The sequence below is a fragment of the Rhinoraja longicauda genome, chromosome 21 (assembly GCF_053455715.1).
Source record: "Rhinoraja longicauda isolate Sanriku21f chromosome 21, sRhiLon1.1, whole genome shotgun sequence".
Lineage (NCBI taxonomy): Eukaryota > Metazoa > Chordata > Chondrichthyes > Rajiformes > Arhynchobatidae > Rhinoraja > Rhinoraja longicauda.
In genome coordinates this window covers 31,798,622-31,824,149 of record NC_135973.1, presented here as the reverse complement: position 1 = coordinate 31,824,149, position 25,528 = coordinate 31,798,622, and the positions used below count along the sequence as shown (strand labels likewise).

Below are 25,528 nucleotides of genomic sequence, written 5' to 3'. Positions count from 1 at the left end.
TCCTGCTTCCTGACATTTTGCTGAACAATTATACCGGAAAGTAATTATCAATATAATTTTCACACAAAGGGTGGTGGGTGTATGGAACAAGCTGCCAGGGGAGGTAGTTGAGGCAGGGACCATCCCAACGTTTAAGAAACAGTTAAACAAGTACATGGACAGGACAGGTTTGGAGGGATATGGACGGAACGCAGGCAGGTGGGACTAGTGTAGCTGGGGCATGTTGGCCGGTGTGTCGATAGGTTGGGCCGAAGGGCCTGTTTCCACGCTGTATCACTCTATGACTCTAATATTTAATGTCTACCAGAGTGCTGTTTCTTTAACATAAGTATCTGTGTCGTCACACTTTAATATTTGGCTTGTGTTTACATTGAAACATAGAAAATAGGTGCAGGAGGAGGCCATTTGGCCCTTCGAGCCAGCACCACCATTCATTGTGATCATGGCTGATCATCCACAATCAGTAACCTGTGCCTGCCTTCTCCCCATATCACTTGATTCCACTAACCCCTAGAGCTCTATCTAACTCTCTTTTAAATTCATCCAGTGAATTGGCCTCCACTGCCTTCTGTGGCAGAGAATTCCACAAATTCAAACACTCTGGGTGAAAAAGTTTTTTCTCACCTCAGTTTTAAATGGCCTCCCTTTTGTTCTTGGACTGTGGCCCCTGGTTCTGGACTCCCTCAACATTGGGAACATTTTTCCTGCATCTTGCTTGTCTAGTCCTTTTATAATTTTATACGTCTCTATAAGATCCCCTCTCATCCTCCAAAACTCCAGTGAATACAATACAACACAATATATCTTTATTGTCATTGTACAGGGGTACAACGAGATTGGGAATGCGCCTCCCATACGATACAATAAATTAATTAGCTAGTCAGTATTAATTTAAACAACCCAATGAAACAAGCTTAGTCTTTCCAATCTTTCCTCATATGACAGTCCCTCCATCCCAGGAATTTACCGGAGACTAACAAAAGGAATAACTTTGATTTTTGTTGAGATTAGGTACAATTTGATATTTACTGAGCTTGTTGCCTTGATTAGTAGCCCGCCGACTGTGTGGCTGTAATAATGATGTACTCCAAGACTCAGCTTTGATGACATGATCATGAAAAGCGTTGAACCTGGTAACTGACACATGCAGCTCACCATGACATCACACAAATTCACAGCGCTACCTGTGGCACTCACTTGACATGAATCTCTTCAAAGTCACGGTCCGGTGGACAGGTTCCAGGACCTCTGCGTGTCATGCATTGCTTAGACATAATAGACACAAGGAACTAACAGGCCTGACGCACACACGTACTTGCACAGGAGAGTTGAGGATATAATCACCACACTGTGTATGTACTTTCCATGCCAGTAGTGCTCCATTTAGTGGCTGTTACTTGTGCATAGCTAGCACATGCAGGATGACATTGTTTGTGAACATCTCGCTGGAAGCAAACGGCCCACAAAGATGCAGTATGATGAACATAGATTTTAATTTTTTTACAGCAAACCATTTGTTGATCTTCGCTCTCCCTCATATGCCAATGGACTCTAATATATGCCTAAGGATTAGTAGTGAGGGAAAATTAATTGAATCTGTTCTAATATTCCTGCCGATTTAATGGATTTAATCATTTACAGGCCATTGTTGCTTAATTTAATCAGCCAATTCATAATTTTCTACATGATTTCTTTCACTGATCCATAGCACTAACCATTATACCACATCATAGAAATGTGAATCTCCAGTACAATAATAAATTAAAAAAATGCTCAGGTGCTCAGATGAGATATTGGGAATGTTCATGAGGGAGGCAGTGGACAGGATGCATTGCAAAGATAACAGTGGCTGGGGATGGTTTTGAAGGTAGACACGTGTGGCACGGTGGCGCAGCGCTAGAGTTGCTGCCTTCCAACGCCAGAGACCTGGGTTCCATCCTGACTACGGATGCCTGTCTGTACGGAGTTTGTACATTCTCCCCATGACCTGCGTGGGTCTTCTCCGGGATTTCCAGTTTCCCCCCACACTCCAAAGACGTACAGGTTTGTAGGTTAATTAGCTTGGTATAATTGTAAATTGTCCCTAGTGTGTGTAGGATAGTGTTAGTGTGCGGGGATCACTGGTTGGAGTGGACTCAGTTGGCCAAAGGGCCTGTTTCAGCGCTGTATCTCTAAACTAAACATGGTTACATTTGATTATGAGTGGAGTGACAGCGACATGGGTGCCATTAACTCAATGTCGGGAAGAGGTGCATTGGGGAGAAAAAGGAATAGAGATAGCTGATGGGGAAGAGGAATGAGGGAAGGATAAAAGGTAGCAGTGAAAGGTGCAACTGTGGCCAGGTAATGGAGAGAAGTGGATGGAGGGTAGCTGAAGTTGAGGTCATGGGAGTTTGGGGGGAGAACAGTATTGATCGGCATGGGCAGAGAAGGTAGCAGGAATTGGGTAGGAGAACACAATGGTGGCCAAGGTCATGTGGGGTGCATGGTGATGGTGGGTCAATGTGGCAAGCAGATCAAATTCAGGGAATGATAGTGATGGCTGGAGGTGGGTTTGAAGATAGTGATGGGAGTTGTCAGGGAGGGAGGCTGGCACTGGAATGGAGGGCATTGAGGCTAGTTGTGGATAATGTTGGCATGGATCAGGAGGGAACACAGGGCGGGGTTGAGGAGACTGGCTGGCAATGATTGGGCTCTGTGAAGAGTAAAGATGGTTGAGCTCAGGATGGGGGGAAGTGTGGCCAGGCTTGGTGGGAAGGGGGCGAGTGGTCACACTTGGTGGGGAGAGTGGGTGTGTTTGGTGGGGGGAGTGGGTGGGTTTGGTAGGGGGAGTGGGTGGGTTTGGTAGGGGGAGTGGGTGGGTGTGGTGGGGAGGTGGATGGGTTTGGTGGGGAGTGGGCGGGCTTGTTGGGGAGAGTGGGTGGGTTTGTTGGGGAGAGTGGGTGGGTTTGGTGGGGAGAGTGGGTGGGTTTGGTGGGGAGTGGGTGGGTTTGGTGGGGAGAGTGGCTAGGCTTGGTGGGGATGGTGAGAATGGTCACGCGGTGGGGAGAGTGGTCGGGCTTGTTGGGGAGAGTGGGTGGGTTTGGTGGGGAGGTGGATGGGTTTGGTGGGGAGTGGGCGGGCTTGTTGGGGAGAGTGGATGGGTTTGGTGGGGGAGTGGGTGGATTTGTTTGGGAGTGGGTGGGTTTGGTGGGGAGAGTGGGTGGGTTTGTTGGGGAGAGTGGGTGGGTTTGGTGGGGAGAGTGGGTGGGTTTGGTGGGGAGAGTGGGCGGGCTTGTTGGGGGGAGTGGGTGGGTTTGGTGGGGGAGTGGGTGGGTTTGTTGGGGAGAGTGGGTGGGTTTGGTGGGGAGAGTGGGTGGGTTTGTTGGGGAGAGTGGGTGGGTTTGGTGGGGAGAGTGGGTGGGTTTGGTGGGGAGAGTGGGCGGGCTCTGTGGGGAGAATGTTAGGGTGGTGCAAGGGTGAAATGTTCCCACCGGGCAGGTGTAGTATCTATGCTGAGGTATACAAGGGATGCCGGGCCTGGTAAGGTGTTGAGTTTCTGGCTTCAAGGGGACCAGAACAACTCTGGGCTCGAGAGTAAAAAGGGTGGGTAAAGAGAGACTAATGACTGCAGATTGGATACTTTTGGACAGGAAGGGGGATTTGGGGTGATGGTATTTGAAAGGTAGAGTTACTCCGGCTTGCTATGTGGAGGGGAAGCAAGGAGGAGTTTAAGGCATCTGGGAATGGTTAAGGGAGTAGGGTAAGTCTGGTCCAGCTTGGGGGTCAAGGTAACCTCTGTGTTGCTATTAGCTGCAGTCATCCCCATGATTGAATAAGATTTTGGGTTGGAGCCCTGGTGCACTAATTTGGACATGCAGCACTCCCCTTATGGATGATTTGATAAGTCATTTCCCAAAACATGGTAAACAATAACCCTTTCGCTATGTCCAGCCTCGTTTAATTGCTAGGCCTCGTTTAACCTGACAGGCAGCATCTCTAGATAAAAGGAACGGGTGACATTTCAAGTCGAGCCCATTCCTTCTCTCCAGAGATGCTGCCTGACCCGCTGAGTTACTCCAGCATTTTGTGTCTATCTTCGGTGTAAACCGGCATCTGCAGTTCCTTCCTTCATACTTCAACCTTCGTCTCTTCACACCTCGCTCGCACTTGGAGTTCAGCCACTTCACATGGCACCTTTTCCAGCACAGAGGATATGAAAAATGTTGTAACATTGAACTCTGATTGAATTCCCAACTCCTAATGAGTTTTGCCAGCCAACAGATTATACACTGAGTGGATTAATGCTAGTCACCAAGGTATGGTATTGTGGGATTGAAGCCAGTGAAGTAAATAAACAAATAAATAGTTTAACACCCCGTGCATGTAAAAGTTATTTACATTTAATCAGGCTATTTACTCGTTAAATTTATTTTGTTATATGCTGTGAAATATGCAATATTTTATATGTGGTTTGTATATCGTTATCTTATCAATACAAAAAGGCCAGAGATAAAGTATTGTTAAAAATGAGTTATGGAAGAATTTATTTAGTGCAGAATGGATACACTTAGTAAGGATTTATATATCTGGTGAACACTGCCTTCCATGTTAATGCAGTTCTGTTGTGACAGCTCTTCACTTTCATCCTCCATCGCGTTGTGAGCAGACATGTAAATGATGATTTATTTTGCCTCTTCCATTAATGAGTTGGATTCACTTTCTGCAGATGTCGCCATTGCACAATCTGGAATTGAAGTCGTCTCAGCATGAGTTGATTAAAGTTACTGAGAACAACAAAAAGAGTTGCACCAATGCGACTGCTTTTAGACTCGAGTTTCTCTAATCCATTGATCAATATCCATTGATTTTTCTGTTTTTCCTTGTTATTTGAAATTAGCCCATTTATTAGCATCCAGGTATTCTCTCCACGGTGAAAACTGATACAAAAGATTGATTTTATATATCTGCTATTTCTATGTTTTCTGTTATTAATTCGCCAGCCTCATTCTCCAGAGGACTCACAGCAACTTTAGCTGCCTTCTTCCTGTTTATATATTCATAGAAACATACACTGTTTGTTTTGGTATTATACCCAGGTTTTCTCTCAAAATCAATTTTCTCCCATATGAGCTTTTAACAATGATCCTTAAAAACCTCCAGTCCACTGGCCTGCCTTCTGCACTTGCCACTTTGAACGCATTACTTTCCAATTGAATATTATCTTTGACTTCCTTTGTTAATAGCAGATTGTGTCCCTACGAAAGAAAAAAAAACCCTCTTTCTAGTTGGGATAATTTCCAGCGGAGTGTTTAGGCCTGTCCCACTTAGGCGGTTTTAAAGCGACTGCCAGCGACTAGGCTGTCGCCGGACGTTGACCGGGGTGTCGCGGGCGTGATCGTGAGGAGTCTTCAATGAATCGTAGCGGATCTCAGTGTGTCGCGGAAAAATTTGCCTACTAGAAATTTCTCGGCGACAGCTGGCTTGTCGCCAGGTATCGTAGCTTATTGCGGGCGCTGTCTGTCGCATGCTGTCCCCAGGTTTGCTGGGTTGTCGCAGATACATTTAGAAGCACGTAATATTAAATTAAGAAAAGGCATTTGAAGATACCAGAAGATAGTTTTGTTTAACCAATTTATTTACCGTCAGGACATTTGACAGGTAGATTGGAGGCGACAGTTTGACGGTTAGGTAAGCGTGGGAATTTCGCGGCGTTTCCAAAGACGGTGTAATCTCTTAGCCAGGTGCTAGTTTCACAAAAAAAGTAACTTGTATCGACCTAACTCGGCATTGTCGTGGTCATTGTCGTAGGGTAAAAGAAAATTTTGGCGATCTGCTACCACTTTGACAGTCGCCGGCAGTCGCCTTAAAAATCGTGTAACTGGGACAGGCCCTTTTGGAACAGTTGCCACAGTTCATCTGATGACCTCTCTCTTGGCCTATTTTCCCATTTTACCTCAGACAATTCCACCCTCTTACCACTATTTAAGTTGAAAACAGTGGCGTTGATCCTGTGGTGTTCACTTTCAAACTGCATCTGAAATTCTATCACATTGTGCTCACACCCTCATAGAGGATCTTTAACCTCAAGATCTCACCTTACTCATTCCGATTTACTCACGACCAAATCTAAAACTCCGTATTACTGGGTGGGTCCTGTAACATAAGCAATCCATGACGTTCCATAAATTGTTCTTCTACAATACCCTTGCCAGTTTTGTAAGAGTAAGGATGAAATAAAGCTTAAAAAAGACACAACGTACAGGAGTAACTCAGCAGATCAAGCAGCATCTCTGGAGAACATGGATAGGCAATGTTTGTAGTCGGGACCCTTCTTCAGAACCTTAACTACTTATCAGAAACTCACTTCTTTTTCCAACATTTTGAAAGACATGTACATATTTACTGATCGTTCAGTAAGTGATTTGTCAGGATAGTTAGAAACACATCAGGCATATGCTAGCCAGCTGCCTGACTTGCATTGACATTATACTTTCATGTTGAATCCAGTGTGGAGTTGCTCCTTTTGTCTATGGTCACACTCAACCTACCTCACTTACGCCCCTGCACATTAAAGCCCATACATACTCTGAACACCACACAGTCTGAAGATGGGTGTGATTTCTGATCTGACCTTGAATAAGGGCAAGGGCAGGTGGTTGTTGATGGCATTTGAATACACATCAGGTTATAGCCTCAGAATAAAAGTTTGTACCTTTAGAAAGGAGATGAGGAGGAATTTCTTTAGTCAGAGGGTGGTGAATCTGTGGAATTCATTGCCACAGACGGCTGTGGAGGCCAAGACAATGGATAATTTTAAGGCGGAGATTGACAGATTCTTGATTAGTGCGGGTATCCGGGGTTATGTGGGGAAGGCAGGAGAGTGGGGTTGAGAGGGAAAGATAGATCAGCCGTGATTGAATTGCGGAGTAGACTTGATGGGCCAAATGGCCTAATTTTACTCCTAGAACTTATGAACTAATTAAGATAGGTTGTGATAAGCCTATACTGGTTGAAGTGGGTACTATGCACATGAATGGAATATAACAAGTAAACAGCCGGTATCATATGGGTTTTATTCCCAATTCCAAATTGCATGCTTTTATAAAATTCATGACATTAATTTAAAAACAAGAATCTTTTGTCTTCATTTTAATTTACCTGATCCAAAGTTAATCCGAACATCAGTTTTTACATTGTGATGTACATTTGGGCATATCATGGCATTTGGATTTAGATCTGGATTTCTAGGTGTCATAGGGGTTTGCATTATGGGTTTCCAATGGGTGCTCCTGGTTTCCTCCCACGTTCCAAAAATGTGTGGGTTGCTGGTTTAATGGCCTACTGTAAATTATCCTTACTGTGCAAGTTGGAGGTTGAATCTAGGAGTTAGAGTCATAGAGTCATAGAGTGATACAGTGTGGAAACAGGCCCTTTGGTCCAACTTGCCCACACTGACCAACATGTCCCCGCTACACCAGTCCCACCTGCCTGCCCTTGGTCCATATCCCTCCAAATATGTCCTATCCAAGAACCTGTCTAACTGTTTCTTCAACGTTGGGATAGTCCCAGCCTCAACTACCTCCTCTGGCAGCTGGTTCCATACACCCACCACGCTTTGTGTGAAAAAGCTACCCCTCAGATTCCTATTAAATCTTTTCCCCTTCACCTTGAACCTATGTCCTCTGGTCCTCGATTCCCCTACTCTGGGCAAGAGATTCTGTGTATCTAGCTGATCTATTCCTCTAATGATTTTACACACAGTTGGTTGATGCAAAAGATTGGAATGAGTTCGGGTAGGAGTTGTATTGTGTCTATTCCTCTGTGAGGGAGACATGCATTAACAAGTAGAGATATAATCACCTTTTTAAAAACAGGAACTATGCTTCCAACATACAGGTGGTGGCCCGTTATAAACGACGATAACATCAATAACACTACTTTGGTTGTAAAAAACGTAGGGACAACTGTGATATGAAGAAAACCTTCTTTCATTACAGAAACTCTGGAAACTACATTTACTAATTAAGACTTAAAACTCCTGCGTTCAAATAATATTTGATTTGCCAACTGGAAACACTAAGAAACGTTCTAGTTCTTCTCCTAATTAATGTCTGAATATTAAATAATTGATGCACCTTCTTTTCTCCTGACCGCCAATGTCTTTTCTCCTGATGAAAGCCTTATTGGTTGGTCTAGGTATGTAGGCCAATGATGATAAACTGTCATATTGATTTAGACACAAAATGCTGGAGTAACTCAGTGGGGCAGGCAGCAGCTCTGGAAAGAAGGAATGGGTGACGTTTCAGGTCGAGACCCTCCTTTGATTTGTCTTTAGACCATGCTAAAACAAGCTCTTCTGCAAAGGTTTGCCTGAAGAATGCTGGTAAATGTAATTTTAATTTGTTCTCCACAAGATTGCTGTAAATTATTAAAAATGGAGAGACATCTAAATAATCAAAGAGCAGACGAGAACAGAAATATTGATATCTGAATTCCTGTCATTATTCAGTGCTCCACCAAACATTAAATCATTTTGTGTCTACAATGGTCGTATCTCAATGAAGTTCATTGGGCTACTCTTATTGCAGGTTTGGTTTAGCGATACAGCGCGGAAACAGGCCCTTCAGCCCACCGAGTCCACTCTGACCAACGATCCCCCCACATTAACATTATCCTACACTAGGGGCAATTTTTACATATATACCAAGCCGATTAACCTACAAACCTGTAGGTCTTTGGAGTGTGGGAGGAAACCGAAGTTCTCGGAGAAAACCCACGTGGTCACGGGGAGAACGTACAAACTCCTACAGACAAGCACCTGTAGTCAGGATCGAACCCGGGTCTCTGGAGCTGTAAACGCTGTACGCGTTGTAAAGCAGCAACTCTACCGGTGTGCCACATGCCGCCCTGACATATTAATAGTCAGGGGGACATATTAATAGACCAAGCAGTCCAATACATTAGGGAAAGAATACCAGTGAAACAGTGCATGATTTAACATGGATACCACATTGATTAAATATAGATCAGATTAATTTCTGAATATCTAAGTTTGATAAATTGGATGTTAGAATGTTTTATTTTACCATCATTATTGTTGCTATTTGAATAAAATTTGCGTTTGAATTGGTTTTAATCTTTTAGATATTAGCACTCTACTGAGCTATTTTTAGCACATAATCAAATTAATGATTGCATCTAAAGTTCACACTGCATTTCATTTGTTTTAGTCTTGTGTCTTATTTTTTTTTAGAGATACAGCGCAGAAACAGGCCCTTCGGCCCACCGGGTCCGCGCCGCCCAGCGATCCCCGCACATTAACACTATCCTACACACACTAGGGACAATTTTTACATTTGCCCAGCCAATTAACCTACATACCTGCACGTCTTTGGAGTGTGGGAGGAAACCGAAGATCTCGGCGAAAACCCACGCAGGTCACGGGGAGAACGTACAAACTCCGTACAGACGGCGCCCGTAGTCAGGATCGAACCTGAGTCTCCGGCGCTGCATTCGCTGTAAGGCAGCAACTTTACCGCTGCGCCACCGTGCCGCCCTGAAAGCTGATTAAAAGATACCAGTGCACAGAACAGTAGAGCACAAGGCCAGGCCCTGTGGCCCACAATGTCTATGCCGAACATGCTGCCAAGACCATCACTTATGTACCTGCATATAACCCGTATCCCTCTCTTCCCTGCATAATCATATACCTATTCAAAAATCTTTTAAATACCACTAACGTATCTGCTTCAACCACCACCCCCACAACAGCAGCACGTCCCAGGCACTCACCACTCTAAACAAAATGTGCCCAGCTTATCTTCTTTTAAACTTTGCCCCTCTCACCTTACAACTTTGCCCCCATGAATTTGATTTTGCCATCCTTGCAAAAAGATCCTTGCTGTCTACCCTGTCTATGACTCTCATAACTTTACACACTTCTATCAGGTCTTGCTGCAACCTCCGGCATTCCAGAGAAAACAATCCAAGTCTGTCCAACCTCTTCCTGCATCGAATCCCCTTTAATCCAGACATAACTCTGGTAAACCACCTCTCCAAAACCCCCACATCCTTCGTGTAATGGGGCAACCAAAACTGCAAACTGTACTCCAAATGCGGCCTCACCAAAGTTCTATAAAGCTGCATTATGACCTCCCGATTCTCATGCTCAATGCCCTGACCTTTGAAAGCAGGCATTTTCACGTGCCTTCTTTACCACCCACATCTACTTGTGGTGCCACTTTCAGTGAGTACTGGACCACAAGATTCCTCAATGCTGTTTTCTCCTTACATTTCTCCTTATTTTCTCCTTACATTTGACCTCCTAAAGTGGAAAACCTCCCTCTTGCTCGGCTCAAACTCCATCTGCATTTTCTGCAACCATTTGTGTAGTTCACCAATATCCCGTTGTAAACGTTGACAGCCTTCCTCACAATCAGCGGCCCCAGCAATCTTGGTGTCATCTGCAAACTTATTAATCAACCAGTTAAGCATTTATATCTCAGTCATTTATATACAGCACAAACACCAGCATTCCTGGCACAGATCCTTATGGAACACCACTGATCACAGACCCCCGTTCCTGCTTTTTCCCCATATCCCTTGATTCCTTTAGCCCTAAGAGCTAAATCTAACTCTCTCTTGAAAACATCCAGTGGATTGGCCTCCACTGCCTTCTGTGGCAGAGAATTCCACAGATTCACAACTCTCTGGGTGAAGAATTATTTCCTCATCTCAGTCCTAAATGGCCTACCCCTTATTCTTAAACTGTGACCCCTAGTTCTGGACTCCCCCAACATCGGGACCATTTTTCCTGCATCTAGCCTGTCCAATCCTTTATATGTTTCTATTTTATATGTTTCTATAAGATCCCCTCTCATCCTTCTAAATTCCAGTGAATACAAGCCCAGTCGACCCATTCTTACATCCCTCCACCTTTCCTTGATTCACTGCGGGCTCCACTTTTCCTTGATCATTGTCTGTATAATTTGTTATCACCTACCCCACAACCAACAATGGACCATTGTGGGCTCTGCCTTTCCTTGATCATTGTTGCTTTTTGCATATATTTAATTCATTCATTCTATATCTCTTTATATCATCATCTATATCTCTCGTTTCCCTTTCCCCTGTCTCCCAGTCTGAAGAAGGGTCTTGACCTGAAACGTCACCAATTCCTTTTCGCCAGAGATGCTGCCTGACCCACTGAGTTACTCCAGCTTTTAGTGTCTGTCCCACTTCTAAACTTTACCTTACAGCTGGTATGGCATTTTTCGTTTTAGGTCCAATACGTAGTACTTTTTTTACAAGACAAAAATGTGCCAGAACGCACATAACAGTCCACAAGATGCTATAGATAAGTATCAATTTACCTTTCACATTTTTTTGCGGTACAGGTACGTAACGTCATGAAACATGCACTGCCAATGCTTGTATACACTGGAATTTAGGATGAGAGGGGATCTTATTGAAACATATAAGATTATTAAGGGATTGGACACGCTAGAGGCAGGAAACATGTTCCCAATGTTGGGGGAGTCCAGAACCAGGGGCCACAGTTTAAGAATAAGGGGTAGGCCATTTGGAATGGAGATGAGGAGAAACTTTTTCAGTCAGAGAGTTGTAAATCTGTGGAATTCTCTGCCTCAGAAGGCAGTGGAGGCCAATTCTCTGGATGCTTTCAAGAGAGTTAGATAGAGCTCTTAATGATAGCGGAGTTAGGGGGTATGGGGAGAGGGCGGCCATGATCACATTGAATGGCGGTGCTGACTCGAAGGGTCAATAGACAATAGACAATAGACAATAGGTGCAGGAGTAGGCCATTCAGCCCTTCGAGCCAGCACCGCCATTCAATGCGATCATGGCTGATCACTCTCAATCAGTACCCCGTTCCTGCCTTCTCCCCATACCCCCTCACTCCGCTATTGTCTATTGTCTATAATGCCGCAGGAAATATTGCAGGCTTGGCACTGACAAAGGGTAGAGATGGGGCCTAAGACTCAATTCCTGGTCTGCCTCGGGCTGTGCTCTTGGACATTCTATTAGCGACAATGTGATGTTGCTGTGCCAAGTCTGAATCGGATAGCAGTCGTGGACTAAATTAGTCTCCAATGTGCTTTATTGTTTTAAAAAATGGAGCGTCCATTTGATTATAGCAGCATAAAGGCCTCTCATGTTCTTTCTTGATTTCCATGTTAAACATTTCCGTTTTCTTTGATGGATTGACCCATTTAAAATTGGATTTATTCACCATCCTACTGTAGAGAATGTGGCTTTTAGGGTCTTAAGAAGTGCATCTGATTATCAGAGGTGGCGTTTATCATCTTTCTGACGGGAGTAAGCATTTAATGGGCACTTACATTACAGAATAATTGGATGAGATAAAGTGAATGCGTCCCTCTCCTGTGGTTTACTGTTGATTGGGAGTTTTAATAGAATGGCTACTTCCATACTCAAAACAAATTATTCCAGAGAGGACTGATAATAAACCTACTAAATATGACCACAGTTTGCAATTTTACTTGTAAATGGATTCTTTTCACTTATTTTGTGGCAGCAGATGGACTTTCTATGTTTCTGTAGAATATTCGGTAGCAGCATAACCACCTGAAACGTTGAAATGAAAAGTTCACTTGAGCCAATGCCCTGGAACACATTTGTATTAAATGCACATGTGAGCAAAGGTGAGGAGTAAATCCCCTCGTTTTTAGCCTTCATAAAACGTGTACCTTGATAACCATTGTCAGTAATGAAACCGTACATTACTGAGGTGTAATACCTCCCTCGACTCCAAATGGAACTGCAGAATAAAATCTCTGCGGCTCCAAGTGCTGAACTTTGAGGTCCACTGCAGTTGTACGAAAGTCACTGTGTCAAATTAATTCTAGTTATTAACTGGAGTACCTTTAATAGATTCATTAGGTGAATCTGTCTGACAGACTGAGTGAATCAGGTGGGTGTGATTAAAGTCGACTGCTGTATCTCCTCCACCATCCCCTCCTCCATTCTGCGAGCTCAAGGGGCTTTAATTCACCAATGCTCTGGAGAGGAGGTAATGAAGGAAAATATAGGATTAATTTCAATCAAACAAAGCCAGTCACTCAAGAAGCAAACCTACCATTGTTTTTCTGTGATGGAAACAAAATAAGGATAAGTAGGTACTTGCTGAGGACAAGCCATGGAACAACCCATCTAATCATTCCTTGCACAAAGTCTGCACAGTTTGCTCTTTTGTGGGTTACAATAAACAAACTTCCTTATAATGCCAGAGACCCGGGTAGGTTCCTGATATTGGGTGCTTTCTGTGTGCGCATTCTCTCTGTGATCGCGTGGGTTCTCTCCAGCTGCTCCGGTTTCCTCCTACATCCCAGAAACATGTGATTTGTAGGTTAATTTGCCTCTAAAAATTGCACCTAGTATGCAGGGAGTGGATGCAGAAGTGGGATAACATAGAACTAGTGTGAATTGCCGATCGATGGTCGGCGTGGACTCAGTGGACCGAAAGGCATGTTCCCATGATGTGTATCTTTAAATCAATTTTTTTAAATTTCAAGTTTATATAAAACTTTCCAAATCTTTCTACTGGTCGGGGCTTGCAGAACATATGGTACGATAGATAAAACTTTATTTATCCCAGGAGGGAAATTGATCTGCCAACAGTCATAAACACACAAAATACATGAAGCATGAAATTAAAGTGACTAGTGGAAAGGATTGGGGATGTGCAAAGATTGGGGAGAGGAAAGTCAGTCTCAGTCTCAGTCCACCCCACGACAGAAGGGGGAAGAGTTGTACAGTTTGATAGCCACAGGGAAGAAGGATCTCCTGTGGCGTTCTGTGCTGCAGCTTGGTGGAACATAGGTGGCTCATTGATAAAATCTTAGAATTATCCACTCATTCGGGAGAATTGTGATGATTTTCCTATGTTACAGCTATGCCTAATGCGGTTTGGGCTTTGTAAAGTCCCTGCCTGATCAAATAACTTAACATGTTGGAAGATTGTTGCTTTTTTGATGCACCATTTTCATGGTCTCAATAAATCAAAAACCATCACGTCCCTACAGTTTTCATTAGCTCCATTATAATCATCAATGCTTGGTCTAAATATCCCAATGGTTCATGGATAGCCAATTTATCACAGGCTACAGGATGTGACCTTCACTCTCTGCTAAACTTGGTGATTTTCGCAGTGTTGCTTTTGCCATTAGGTTTGGTGGAAGAGATTAAAGAAGGAAAATTAGCCAAAGTTCCTGCCCCTAAATTGCAAATCAGTATCCAGTTGGAATTGTAATCACGCCAGGATCAAGGCTGACCATTGCGCACAAATGGTTATATCTTTACTGGTCTTTATTGTCAAGGCTCAGTCAAGAAAAATAGGCTTTGACTAGACAGCACACAGAATCCAAGAAGAAGGAAAGGTTACTGACTGATAAATTGGCCAAAGAAGATATAAAAGTGCTGATCAATACAGCAATAAATGGCTTATCCACACATCAGCTTGACACGTCTCCAAATCAATGTGGGCAAAATAAATCTTTTAATCTCAAATTCTGCTGGAGGCTTGTTAAGTTGAGATTCATGTTTTCTCGTATTATCGCAAGTGTTTGACTTGTTTTGTAGAACAGATTTAGCCAAGGACCAATAAAGGAAATTGGGTGACACCATTTTCTGCCCCAACTGACAAAAATCTTATCTCCCATTACAATATTTCTGATATGTAACATTAAACAAACATATTTATAATATAGAAAGTTTGTGTTACGTATCTTTGATGTATTGATGTGAATGATCTACTTTACAATTTTAGCAGGTTGGGGAAAGGAAGAGTCAAAATTTCAACCATTTTTACTATTTTGACTTAAAATTATGAATACCTAAAGTGCCTACTTGCACTACTTTTTAAGATTGGTGAAAGTACCACAGAGACCTTCCCTGTATTTCTGTTAATTATGCCATGTGTTATTTTATATCACCCTCAGAGAACAGAAGGGGCCTGTAGCAATATCTCATTAAAGGATGATAGCTATGCCAATAAGGCACACACTGAATATTGGAATTTGTTTTCAAATGGACAATCTTTTTTAGTTTAGTTTTGGTTTTAGAGATGCAGCTCGGTAACAGGCCCTTCAGCCCACCGAGCCCATGCTGGCCAGCTTTCCTCGTACGCCAACACTGTCCTACACACTAGGGCCAATTTACAGTTTTTGACCGAAGCCAATTAACCTACAAACCTGCACATCTTTGGAATGTGGGAGGAAGCCGGAGCACCCAGGGTAAACCCACGCGGTCAATAGACAATAGGTGCAGGAGGAGGCCATTTGGCCCTTCGAGCCAGCACCGCCATTCCATGTGATCATGGCTGATCATTCTAAATCAGTACACCGTTCCTGCCTTCTCCCCATACCCCATAGGGGGAGAACATACAAACTCCGTACAGACAGCACCTGTAGTCGGGATCAAACCCGGATCTCTGGCGCTGTAAGGCAGCAACTCTACCGCTGCACCACCATTGCCTCCTGCCGTACCCGCTGTTAACTTAAACTTTGTTACCACTGAGCAATGACCAACACCTGATTATTTTTTTTATTTTGTCATTTCGGACAAAATCGCAGCTTCAATCCATTGCATCTAGTCAGCCGGTCGAACGCAAATTGAGTGGTATTTAATTATCTGCGAGCCACGAATAACACAATTGAAGATATCAGGTGAAGACCTGTTGTGGGCGTTGATCAACCTGTGGGTCCTACAGCACAAAGTAGTTACTCACATTAGCAACATGGACACAAAATGCTGGAGTACCTCAGCGGGAGAGGCAGCATCTCTGGATAGAAGGAACGGGCGACGTTTCAGGTCGAGACCCTTATTCAAACCCTTCTCCAGTCTGAAGAAGAATCTCGACCCGAAACGTCACCCATTCCTTCTATCCAGAGATGCTGCCTCTCCCGCTGAGGTACGCCAGCATTTTGTGTCTATCTTCAGAGTAAACCAGCATCCTTCCTACACATATTCATATTAGCAAGTCTAGCTGACACCCGACAGTAGAGGACTGTGGACATAGTGATTGCCACAAGCATTCTGCATCTGCTGTTTAATTTGCTGTATGCATTTTGGCTCGGTCAACAGGCTAATTATTTATTCAGAAGTAATTTTGTAATGTTTACATCAATTGAGTGGGTGTTAGCGTTTGTTTGGGCTCTTAAATATGTTTCTGGGTATTAGCAGTTTGTGTTGTTAAAGGCTTATTTAGCAGCAGCTATCTAAGTTCTTAAGAACTTACTTCATTGCTACAATATATTAATTTTGTCCATTTAAATTTAGTTTTAATGTATTGGAGGGAGAAGGTTGATGAGCCTGAGATGGCGTTTCCATACTCTGTAGTCTGACATTATGTCAAGTTGAAATGCATGGGAGGAAGGGCAAAATCCATTAATACAAAGGTTCAGGGGAGAGAAGACAGTTATATAGCTTTTGAGTAGAGCATGTGTGCTATTATTGTGTAACCTAGATAACAGATGACTTGTTTCTCAGAGTTTTCTACTTGAGTTATGGTGGGGAAATTCATCTCTTTGGCTTTTGTGCAGCAAAGCTGCAGCTCAACAAGGTGTGAATTAAAATGCCACCGCGTGTGAGAAACCAGCGTCTGGTGCTTTGTTCCCTGCTGTGCGTGATCGCTATCTTGTTTTAACTCTTGGAATAAGGCCTGCAGTGATAGAGTAAGATCTACTTGGTGTTGTCAGTGAAACAAGACTGTTGCATTAGTGGAAGCCATTTGCATTCCTCCTCCTTGCCTTTCATAGTGTGTTTCATTTGCATTAGAGCTTTGCTTTGTCGACACTTGGACAGTGGATGTTATTGTGCCAGTGCCAATGCTTGTGAAAGATGCTCCTTATGCATTTGCTGCCTCTGCATCTCCAGTCTCCTTTGCTTGTGCCACTGATACCACTGCAAGTACTCAATGCCATTCACAGAACAGATAGCTCATGCAATACCACATTGGCAACAATTTCCTCAGGATTTTCTCATGATCAGCTGCCATCCTATCGTTGAAAATGTCTTTGACTCTTGGAGCAGGTTTGTGCCACAAATACAATGGCCAATTGGCCTATTTCCAACAGGCACCAGAGGAGGTCACGGGACTAGTGAGAGCAGATAATTTAATAAACTTGTTGCCTCTTCGGCTTTGGTGCACCTAAAATACATGTGCCCGACAACACTGTGAAGGTGATGAAAACAAGGCACACCAAAATTCAGAAAGGCTGGTTCTGCTATACTGCTGGCCTATTGCATTTGTTAATGACTGCCCTGAGACTAGAAGTCTTACTGCACTTGCCAGATATTCTTGCCAGTGTATTATCCTGGTCACCCCCAAGAACAACACCAGTCAATTGTAGTGCAAACCTTAGGGATTGTAACATCCAGTCCTACTAATCAATCTACTACCTCCTGACTTGGCAGGCACACCAGCTGCAACACACCCTATGCAGAAAAACAAGCCAGTTGATATAAATATCTGTAACAGTGTAAATTCAGACAGGTTTAGGGGTCAGATCGAACACGGTTAAGATGCTCAGGCAATGGTTGCAGCTGCTAGGCTCGTGACCACATTTTATTTTGGGGGCAGTTTTACGCGATTTAACTTTGGAGGGAATTGAACATTCACTGACTGCAATAGAATTTAGGCTTTGGTTCTTATAACTCCTGGGGTTCTTTTAAAACTCACAGATCTAATTTCCATCTGTTTACATGATGAGTTAGTTTAGTTTAGTTTATTGTCACGTGTGCCGAGGTACAGTGAAAAGCTTTTGTTGCGTGCTAACCAGTCAGCAGAAAGACAATACATGATTACAATCAATCCATTTACAGTGTATAGATACATGAGAAGGGAATAACGTTTAGTGCAAGGTAAAGCCAGCAAAGTCCAATCAAGGATAGTCCGAGGGTCACCAAAGAGGTAGATAGTAGTTCAGCACTGCTCTCTGGTTGTGGTAGGATGATTCGGTTGCCTGATAACAGCTGGGAAGAAATTGTTCCTGAATCTGGAGATGTGCATTTTCACATTTCTTTACGTTTTGCCTGATGGGGGAGGGGAGAAGAGGGAGTGGCCAGGGTGCGACTCGTCCTTGATTATGCTGATGGCCTTGCTGAGGCAGCGTGAGGTATAAATGGAGTCAATGGAAGGCAGGTTGGTTTGTCTGATGGTCCGGGCTGCGTCCACAATTTCTTGCGGTCTTGGATGGAGCTGTTCCCAAACCAAGCTGTGATGCATCCTGATAAAACGCTTTCTATGGTGCATCTGTAGAAGACAATTAGGTGCCGGGTCTGTCCTGTGGGAATCGGGGAACCAGGAAGAGTGAGCGGAAATCTGTTATGAAGAAGGTCTTTGCGTTCCTCTGATTTACAATTGAGAGCTGACAGGCACATTAAAGCAAGGATGCTGCCACCTGTTGGTACAGCTCAGCAGAGAAGGTAAAAATCAGGAGCTGCCAATTCCTGCCATTTCCATGACAACTAAGTAATCTGTCAATTTTAACAGTGTGTAGTAAACAAGTAGATGTGCAATGACCTTTAGACCAACATATAAAATGTGGGAAAGAACTGCAGGTGCTGGTTTATACCGAAGATAGACAGAAAATGGCAGAGTAACTCAGCGGGATAGAGCTGGAGGGAAGGAATGGGTGATGTTTTGGATCGAGACCCTTCTGCAGACTGAGAGCCAGGGAAAATCGAAACGGATTCCTTTTACAATTTTTCATTCTGAAAAAAAAGTGAAATACTTTTCTGGCATGTCCTATTTCTGCTGACTGCAAGCACAACAAATGCAATAGTCAGAATACAATGAGAAGGATCTTTTGCTTTTATTCATTTAATTAATTACCTGACAGCAAGATGATTGCCAATTGCCTAACAGACTAATTAAATTAAACCTCCATGTTTCACACAGATTAATTCAAGATATAATCAAATATTTCAATGTGTTTGACCTGTAGCTGGGACAGATTAATTAACTCTTCCAATTTTAGAACGAAAGATTCAAAAAGTAAGAACTTGGCGAGAAGAAGTTTTCAATTTCTTGGTTTAAGACCATTGACTATATTATTCAAGTAAACTAGGTTTTTGATTATTAATCCAGAGGCATGGACCAATGCATCAGAAAATGTTCAAATCCTCCAATGACACCGTGAACATTTGAATTTAGCTTAAAATTAATCTGGAGATTAAAGCAATGGAGAGTAAAAGTAACAATGAAAATCATGACTGCTTTAAAGTCTACTTGGTTCACTAATGTCTTCTAGTGAAGAAATTTCTGTACGTGATCAGTTTGGTTTATTTGCAATTTCAGTTACCTAGCAACTGTTCTGCAAAGTAGCATGCGAGCAACTCTGTTCTGCCACTTGAGAGGTTGCTCATCACCATCTTCTCAAAGCAAATGAGCAGAGGGTAATAAATATCAGCATTACTAGTGTTACCCCCCCCCTTCCCAAGTATAAAAAATGTAAGTATCAGTAGTCTGGCAGGAGGGAAGGAACAAGGGAGGACCCAGGGTGGGGGGGGGGGGGGGGCGCTGTGATGGAGGGGGGTGGGAGGGAGAACAATAGACAATGGGGACCCAGCGTGGGGGGGGAACTGTGAGGGAGGGGGGTAGTGGGGGGGAACAATGGACAATGGGGACCCAGCGTGGGGGGCTCTGTGAGGGAGGGGGGAAGTGGTGGGGGACACATTGGACAATGGGGACCCAGCATGGGGGGCCGCTGTGAGGGAGGGGGGTAGGGGGGGAACAATGGACAATGGGGACCCAGCGTGGGGGGGCTCTGTGAGGGAGGGGGGAAGTGGGGGGGGGACATTGGACAATGGGGACCCAGCATGGGGGGCCGCTGTGAGGGAGGGGGGTAGGGGGGGAACAATGGACAATGGGGACCCAGCGTGGGGGGGGAACTGTGAGGGAGGGGGGAAATGGGGGGGGGACATTGGACAATGGGGACCCGGTGTGGAGGGGGGGGCGCCGTGAGGGGGTGGGGCGGGTGGAGGAGGGGGGAGAATAAGGGGGGTCCTGGCGTGGATACTGTGCATACTTTGTAACTTTGTCAGTGCCCTTTTGTGGCGAATTTTGCATACCTTGGGTATAGGGTTGCCAACTATCTCACTCCCAAATAAGGGACAAGGTGACGTCACCACCCCGTGCCCCAGGTGATCTCACCCAGCCTGCTGCCATGTGCTCCCGCTCCACCAATGGCGGAGCCCGGGCCGGGAGGCGGGTTGCTACGCAACCTCCATGAGGTGGCGCCCGGGCCTAGTGTCCGGACCTACAGTGTCCAGACCTACAGCGTCCGGACCTACAGCGTCTGGACCTACAGCGCCCCCCCCCCCCCCCCGGCCAAATATGGCACAAGGGCGGTCCCGTATGGGACAGACCAATTTTGCCCAAAATACGGGATGTCCCGGCTAATAAGGGACAGTTGGCAACCCTACTTGGGAATGCAAGCAAAGAATCTCACCATGACTTGTCACAAGTGACAATGAAGTATTCATTCAGGAGTGGAGATGATGCGATTGGTGGTTCTACTGACTTATTTGATTTTATGCACCATCTTCCATTCTGCACTTTTCTGAGAAAATTGGACTGCTTTTACTGGGAGACATTATTGTGGTTCATTTCCTTCATTCCTTAATTCTGTTTTCTGAGTAAATTGAGTTTTGTTTGGAGCCCAGTTTCACCTGATAAATATGACATTTTAAATATCTCTCTTGATTCTCCAGCACTATCTTAAAGCTAGTTAACCTCAAACCAAATGGGTATCAAAACATTACATTCAGTAATTTGCTGAGAAGAAAAAAGCTCCTAATCCTTGGTAGATACTTTCCACAGAAAGCATCTTCACTTTTCACTCTTTGTGGATATACGTTTATGTGGAACCCATTGAATTTAGTTCTTAAATGCCTCCCATTGCCCTGAAACTTATTTACCATCAGTTAGTTCCATGCTTGCAAAAATATTCTGTTAAAATTGGCCATGCCCCAATTTAGAATCTTTACTCCTATTTGATCATGGTCTTTTAGACAATAGACAATAGACAATAGGTGCAGGAGTAGGCCATTCAGCCCTTCGAGCCAGCACCGCCATTCAATGCGATCATGGCTGATCACTCTCAATCAGTACCCCGTTCCTGCCTTCTCCCCATACCCCCTCACTCCGCTATCCTTAAGAGCTCTATCCAGCTCTCTCTTGAAAGCATCCAACGAACTGGCCTCCACTGCCTTCTGAGGCAGAGAATTCCACACCTTCACCACTCTCTGACTGAAAAAGTTCTTCCTCATCTCCGTTCTAAATGGCCTACCCCAGAAAAGATGAGGTACGAGGGTAAACTAGCCAATAATATAAAGGAGGATAGCAAAAGTTTTTTTAGGTACGTGAAGAGGAAAAAAATAGTCAAGGCAAATGTGGGTCCCTTGAAGACAGAAGCAGGGGAATTTATTATGGGGAACAAAGAAATGGTAGACGAGTTAAACCGTTACTTTGGATCTGTCTTCACTGAGGAATCCCATGCCATCACGGGGGAACGTGCTAACTCCACACGGACAGCACCTGAAGTCAGGATAGCGTCTGGGTCACTGGAGCTGAGAGCTGGGAATCTTGGCTCAGCATGGATGAGTTGGGCTGAAGGGCCTGCTTCTGTACTCTATGACTCTATAATGGAAGTGCGCCTCCCTGCTGGGTGTGTTCTCACCTAAATTCACTCATTCTGAGTTCAGGTCCTTCCACTCCCACCCTCCTCCACAGGCACCACCATTGCAGGCACCTGCCCTCACACCTTTCGTGTTATCTACACTTTTAGTGTTATTTAGTGTACCTCCCTGTTTTTTAATCTTCTCATCGTACACTAAGGGAAATATAAGAAATAGAATGGAGGCCATTCTTCCCCTTCAGTTGCTCTGGCATTCAACAAGATCGTGGCTGATCTTCTATCTCAACAGCATTTTCGTGCCCCACATCCCTTGTGTCATAACATCCCACTGGGTCTCCACAGCCCTCCCTTGAAGCCTGTACCACATCAATCCCATAGATAAAGTCGAATGCCCACAATGAGTTAAAGGTGAATCAGAGAGTTTACTGAAGGACCGTTCAGAAGCCTGCTAACAGAGATGAAGAAGCTGTTCCCGAGTCTGGTGGTACACACTTCCAAGCTTCATTAAAAGGCCTTACAAGTTAAAGAAAAATATTAATTGACCTTTAGCGTTTTGTGTCTATGTTCGGTCTAAACCAACATCTGCAATTCCTTCCTACACATTTTTTGAATATTGATTGGTTCACTCCTTAATGGGAAGTAATGAATATCATAAAGAGAGTCCATAATAAATTTTCTTAAACTGCACATCTGAAAATTCTGGTTGAATTCAATCATGAAAAGAGACATGATTCACACCTACCAAAGGCTGACTATTTGAAAGATGTCTACTACATTCTTTTGGAAGCAGGCTTTAAGAGTTAATAATAAAACAAAGCCCTTGGGCATAACATTAAGTTCCTGTTCATATAATTCTATACTTATGATTTTCAGTTAACAATGGCAGTACCACATTTCCATTTTTTCCCTCGTATTTTAGTTGTGAGTTAGAATAATTGTAACTGTTTCCTATTTCATGTCTACCAAGAATTCTTAGAGTCTAAAATCCTAATCTATCTGTGCCAACTTGACTCAAGACCTAATTCTTGACCTTAGTAAACATAGAAACATAGAAAATAGCTGCAGGAGGAGGCCATTTGGCCTTTCGAGCCAGCACTGACATTCATTGTGATCATGGCTGATCATCCACAATCAGTGACTTGTGCCTGCCTTCTCCCCATATCCCTTGATTCCACTAGCCCCTAGAGCTCTATCTAACTCTCTTTTAAATTCATCCAGTGAATTGGCCTCCTGTGGCAGAGAATTCCACAAATTCACAACTCTCTGGGTGAAAAAGTTTTTTCTCACCTTAGTTTTAAATGGCCTCCCCTTTATTCTTAGACTGTGGCCCTGGTTCATCGCTCTTAGACTTGATATGAAATTATATCTGCTGTCCAGAGAATGCGTGACCATAACATTACTAATAAATGCTGCCTCAGTACACAAGACTACAATGATTTTAGATAAAATGTAAAACTGCTGACGCGCACTGTGCACACTGTTACTTTGGTATGAATTTTGTACAATGTTGCTTGCAGCTCCAGAAATAGAACAAATTAGTCAGATGTCAAAAGGGAACTTAAAAAAATTAGAAATGTCACTAAATTAAATCTTTAAGTGCTGAGTTCCTGACTCTAATGAGTCACAATTTTATTTTGTTGGTTGAAAAGCATGCTTTCTACTTAGAAACTCATTTTGCAGGTGCATTAGAAATGCCTTGATTAGAACTGGCTCGATGCAATGGAAGTCCATGAACCTGTTTACTGACCTGTTATTTGTTTCTATGTCGCAGGTTCTTTGACTGTTTCCATCACTGACATGAGGGCACCTTTGGTTGGAGCCTCTGGTGGCGTTTATGCCCTCTGTTCCGCACACTTGGCCAACGTTGTCATGGTAATAATTCTATTTGTCTTTCGCAGATATACAAAATAATACAAATAAAACAACAGCATGTTGATCAAAGTCTATGAGGTTCAGTATCACGAGGTTTTGTTTTGGAACTGTACGAATCCTGAATTATGTCCAGACTCAATAGGTTGATCAGAGAGTGCCCAGTCTTTGCCAGGTTGCCACGTCAAGACAGCTCTGCGCCTTGGCTTCACAGCAGATTCCAGAGTGTGAGGAATGATAATCAGAGAAGCCGGGGAAGAAGCTCATCCTTGGTTGCTTGCACAACATGCCAGAGGAATATGCAATTGCATATTGCATTCTGCTACTAAAATTTGGTTTAATTGACTTCAGTGGAATCAAATGATGGAATGTAAACAGAACCATCACTGAACCTGTAACGTCCATTCATTGCAAGGGATCCAGGCCAGGTTTCTACCCCAAAATCACCTCTACTGGTTGAAACTCTCTGGGCTGGCATTCGATGGTCCCATTTTGAATCTGTAGTACACTTTCGTAAACATTAACTAATTCTAACCATTCTAAAATTAACTCAGATCTGTACTAATCTGTAGCCTACCAGCACAACTTTTGCGATCTCAGCCGAATGCATTTTTGATTTAGGGAGACCTGGCTTTACAGATGCTTCTTGGAACCCTTTCTTAATCTGGGGAAAATCCATTCTCGTCAAGAACAACCTTTTCCACTGGGAGGAAGACAATCGGGGTAATTTCTCTGTCCAGCCTTTTCCCTGGTCTGGTCCCCGTCAGATCCTGAGGACGGCAGCCTGGAGAGTTGCAACCGATATTCCAAACTCCAGTATTTTGTTCTGGTTTCAGACTTCACACTTGGCTATATGGGCCAGCATGCCATGGGTTTCTGCAGTCCCACATTCAGCAGCTTCAAAGCTCAGGTGTCCAGACTCTAGCTCAGCTTCTTACCCTCTGCTATTGGACTCCTGAACCAATTACCTCTCTCACACCCCTTTCCCAGAGGTGCTGCCCCTTACTCCTGTTCTTAACTTTACCCCACTTGGTTATTCCGTTATTGTACTTCAATATTCTTTTGCACTACTTGGATCTTGCATTACAACCTTGCAGTTTTCCCCCTTGTCATTGTATTTATTGTTCTATTGTTTTAATCAGTACTCTGGCCATCCTGGAGACACAAGGAACTGCAGATTCTGGTTTACAAACAAAAAACACGAAATGCTGGAGTAATTCAGTGGATTAGGCAGCATCTCTGGGGGACATGGATAGGTGACATTTCGGGAATATTGACATTAAATGAATTTAATGTAATCTAATCTGCTTTATCTGTGAAGATTTTGCTGTAGAATGCATTCTTCCTTCTCCACCCCTCACTATCCATGTAACATGACTGCGAGATAGTCAATAAGAAGAGGGATCCTACTCTGAAGAAGAGGGTCTCGATCTGAAATGTCACCCATTCCTTCTCTCCAGAGATGCTGCCCGTCCCGCTGGGTTACTCCAGCATTTTGTGTCTATCTTCGATTTAAACCTGCATCTGCAGTTTCTTCCTACGCAGGGATCCTACTCATTCCACTAGTGCCGTGATCTGCATTACTGCAGTTTTATATGGCACCCAATTATGACGGGATCCACTGACAAAGAGTTGGGCAGGATTTAGATGTGCCCAGGGCAATGTGCACCTCTGGGAATGGGGTGTAAAAGAGGTCATTGGCTCCAGTTTGTACCCCTCCCAATGTTAGGGGAATGCTAGATGGCGCCCGAACATGGCGACGCTTTGCATGCTGGGCCCAGAGGAGGATCTACTATCATCTGATACAATTACCCTGCTCTTTTAAGTTTCTCTTCTACCTGTGAATCTATCACCGTTTCTGCACTCTGTAACTTTCCCTTTGCTCTACCGACCGTACTTGAGTTTTACTTGATTATATTTATGCATACTATTATTTAAACTGATTGGATAGCATGCAAAACAAAGCTGTGCACTCTACCTCGGTACAAGTGACAATA

At 43.8% G+C, this 25,528-nt stretch overlaps 1 protein-coding gene and 1 long non-coding RNA gene across 6 annotated transcripts in view; one reads left to right on the top strand and one right to left on the bottom strand.

Annotated features, from left to right (window-relative positions):
• Positions 1-25,528, top strand: part of rhbdl1 (rhomboid, veinlet-like 1 (Drosophila)) — a 360,983-nt gene that overhangs the window by 326,771 nt on the left and 8,684 nt on the right. For all 5 annotated transcript variants that reach the window (XM_078418255.1, XM_078418254.1, XM_078418253.1 and 2 more), the window contains one exon: positions 23,434-23,534. In XM_078418255.1, coding sequence (XP_078274381.1) covers positions 23,434-23,534 — 101 coding nt within the window. The remainder of the gene's footprint in view (positions 1-23,433; positions 23,535-25,528) is intronic.
• On the bottom strand, positions 4,523-23,465 carry LOC144604112 (uncharacterized). The gene is made up of 3 exons (XR_013548686.1): positions 23,410-23,465; positions 12,886-13,022; positions 4,523-4,726 (listed from the first exon to the last, which is right to left on the bottom strand). It is a non-coding gene; the product is annotated as an uncharacterized LOC144604112 (long non-coding RNA).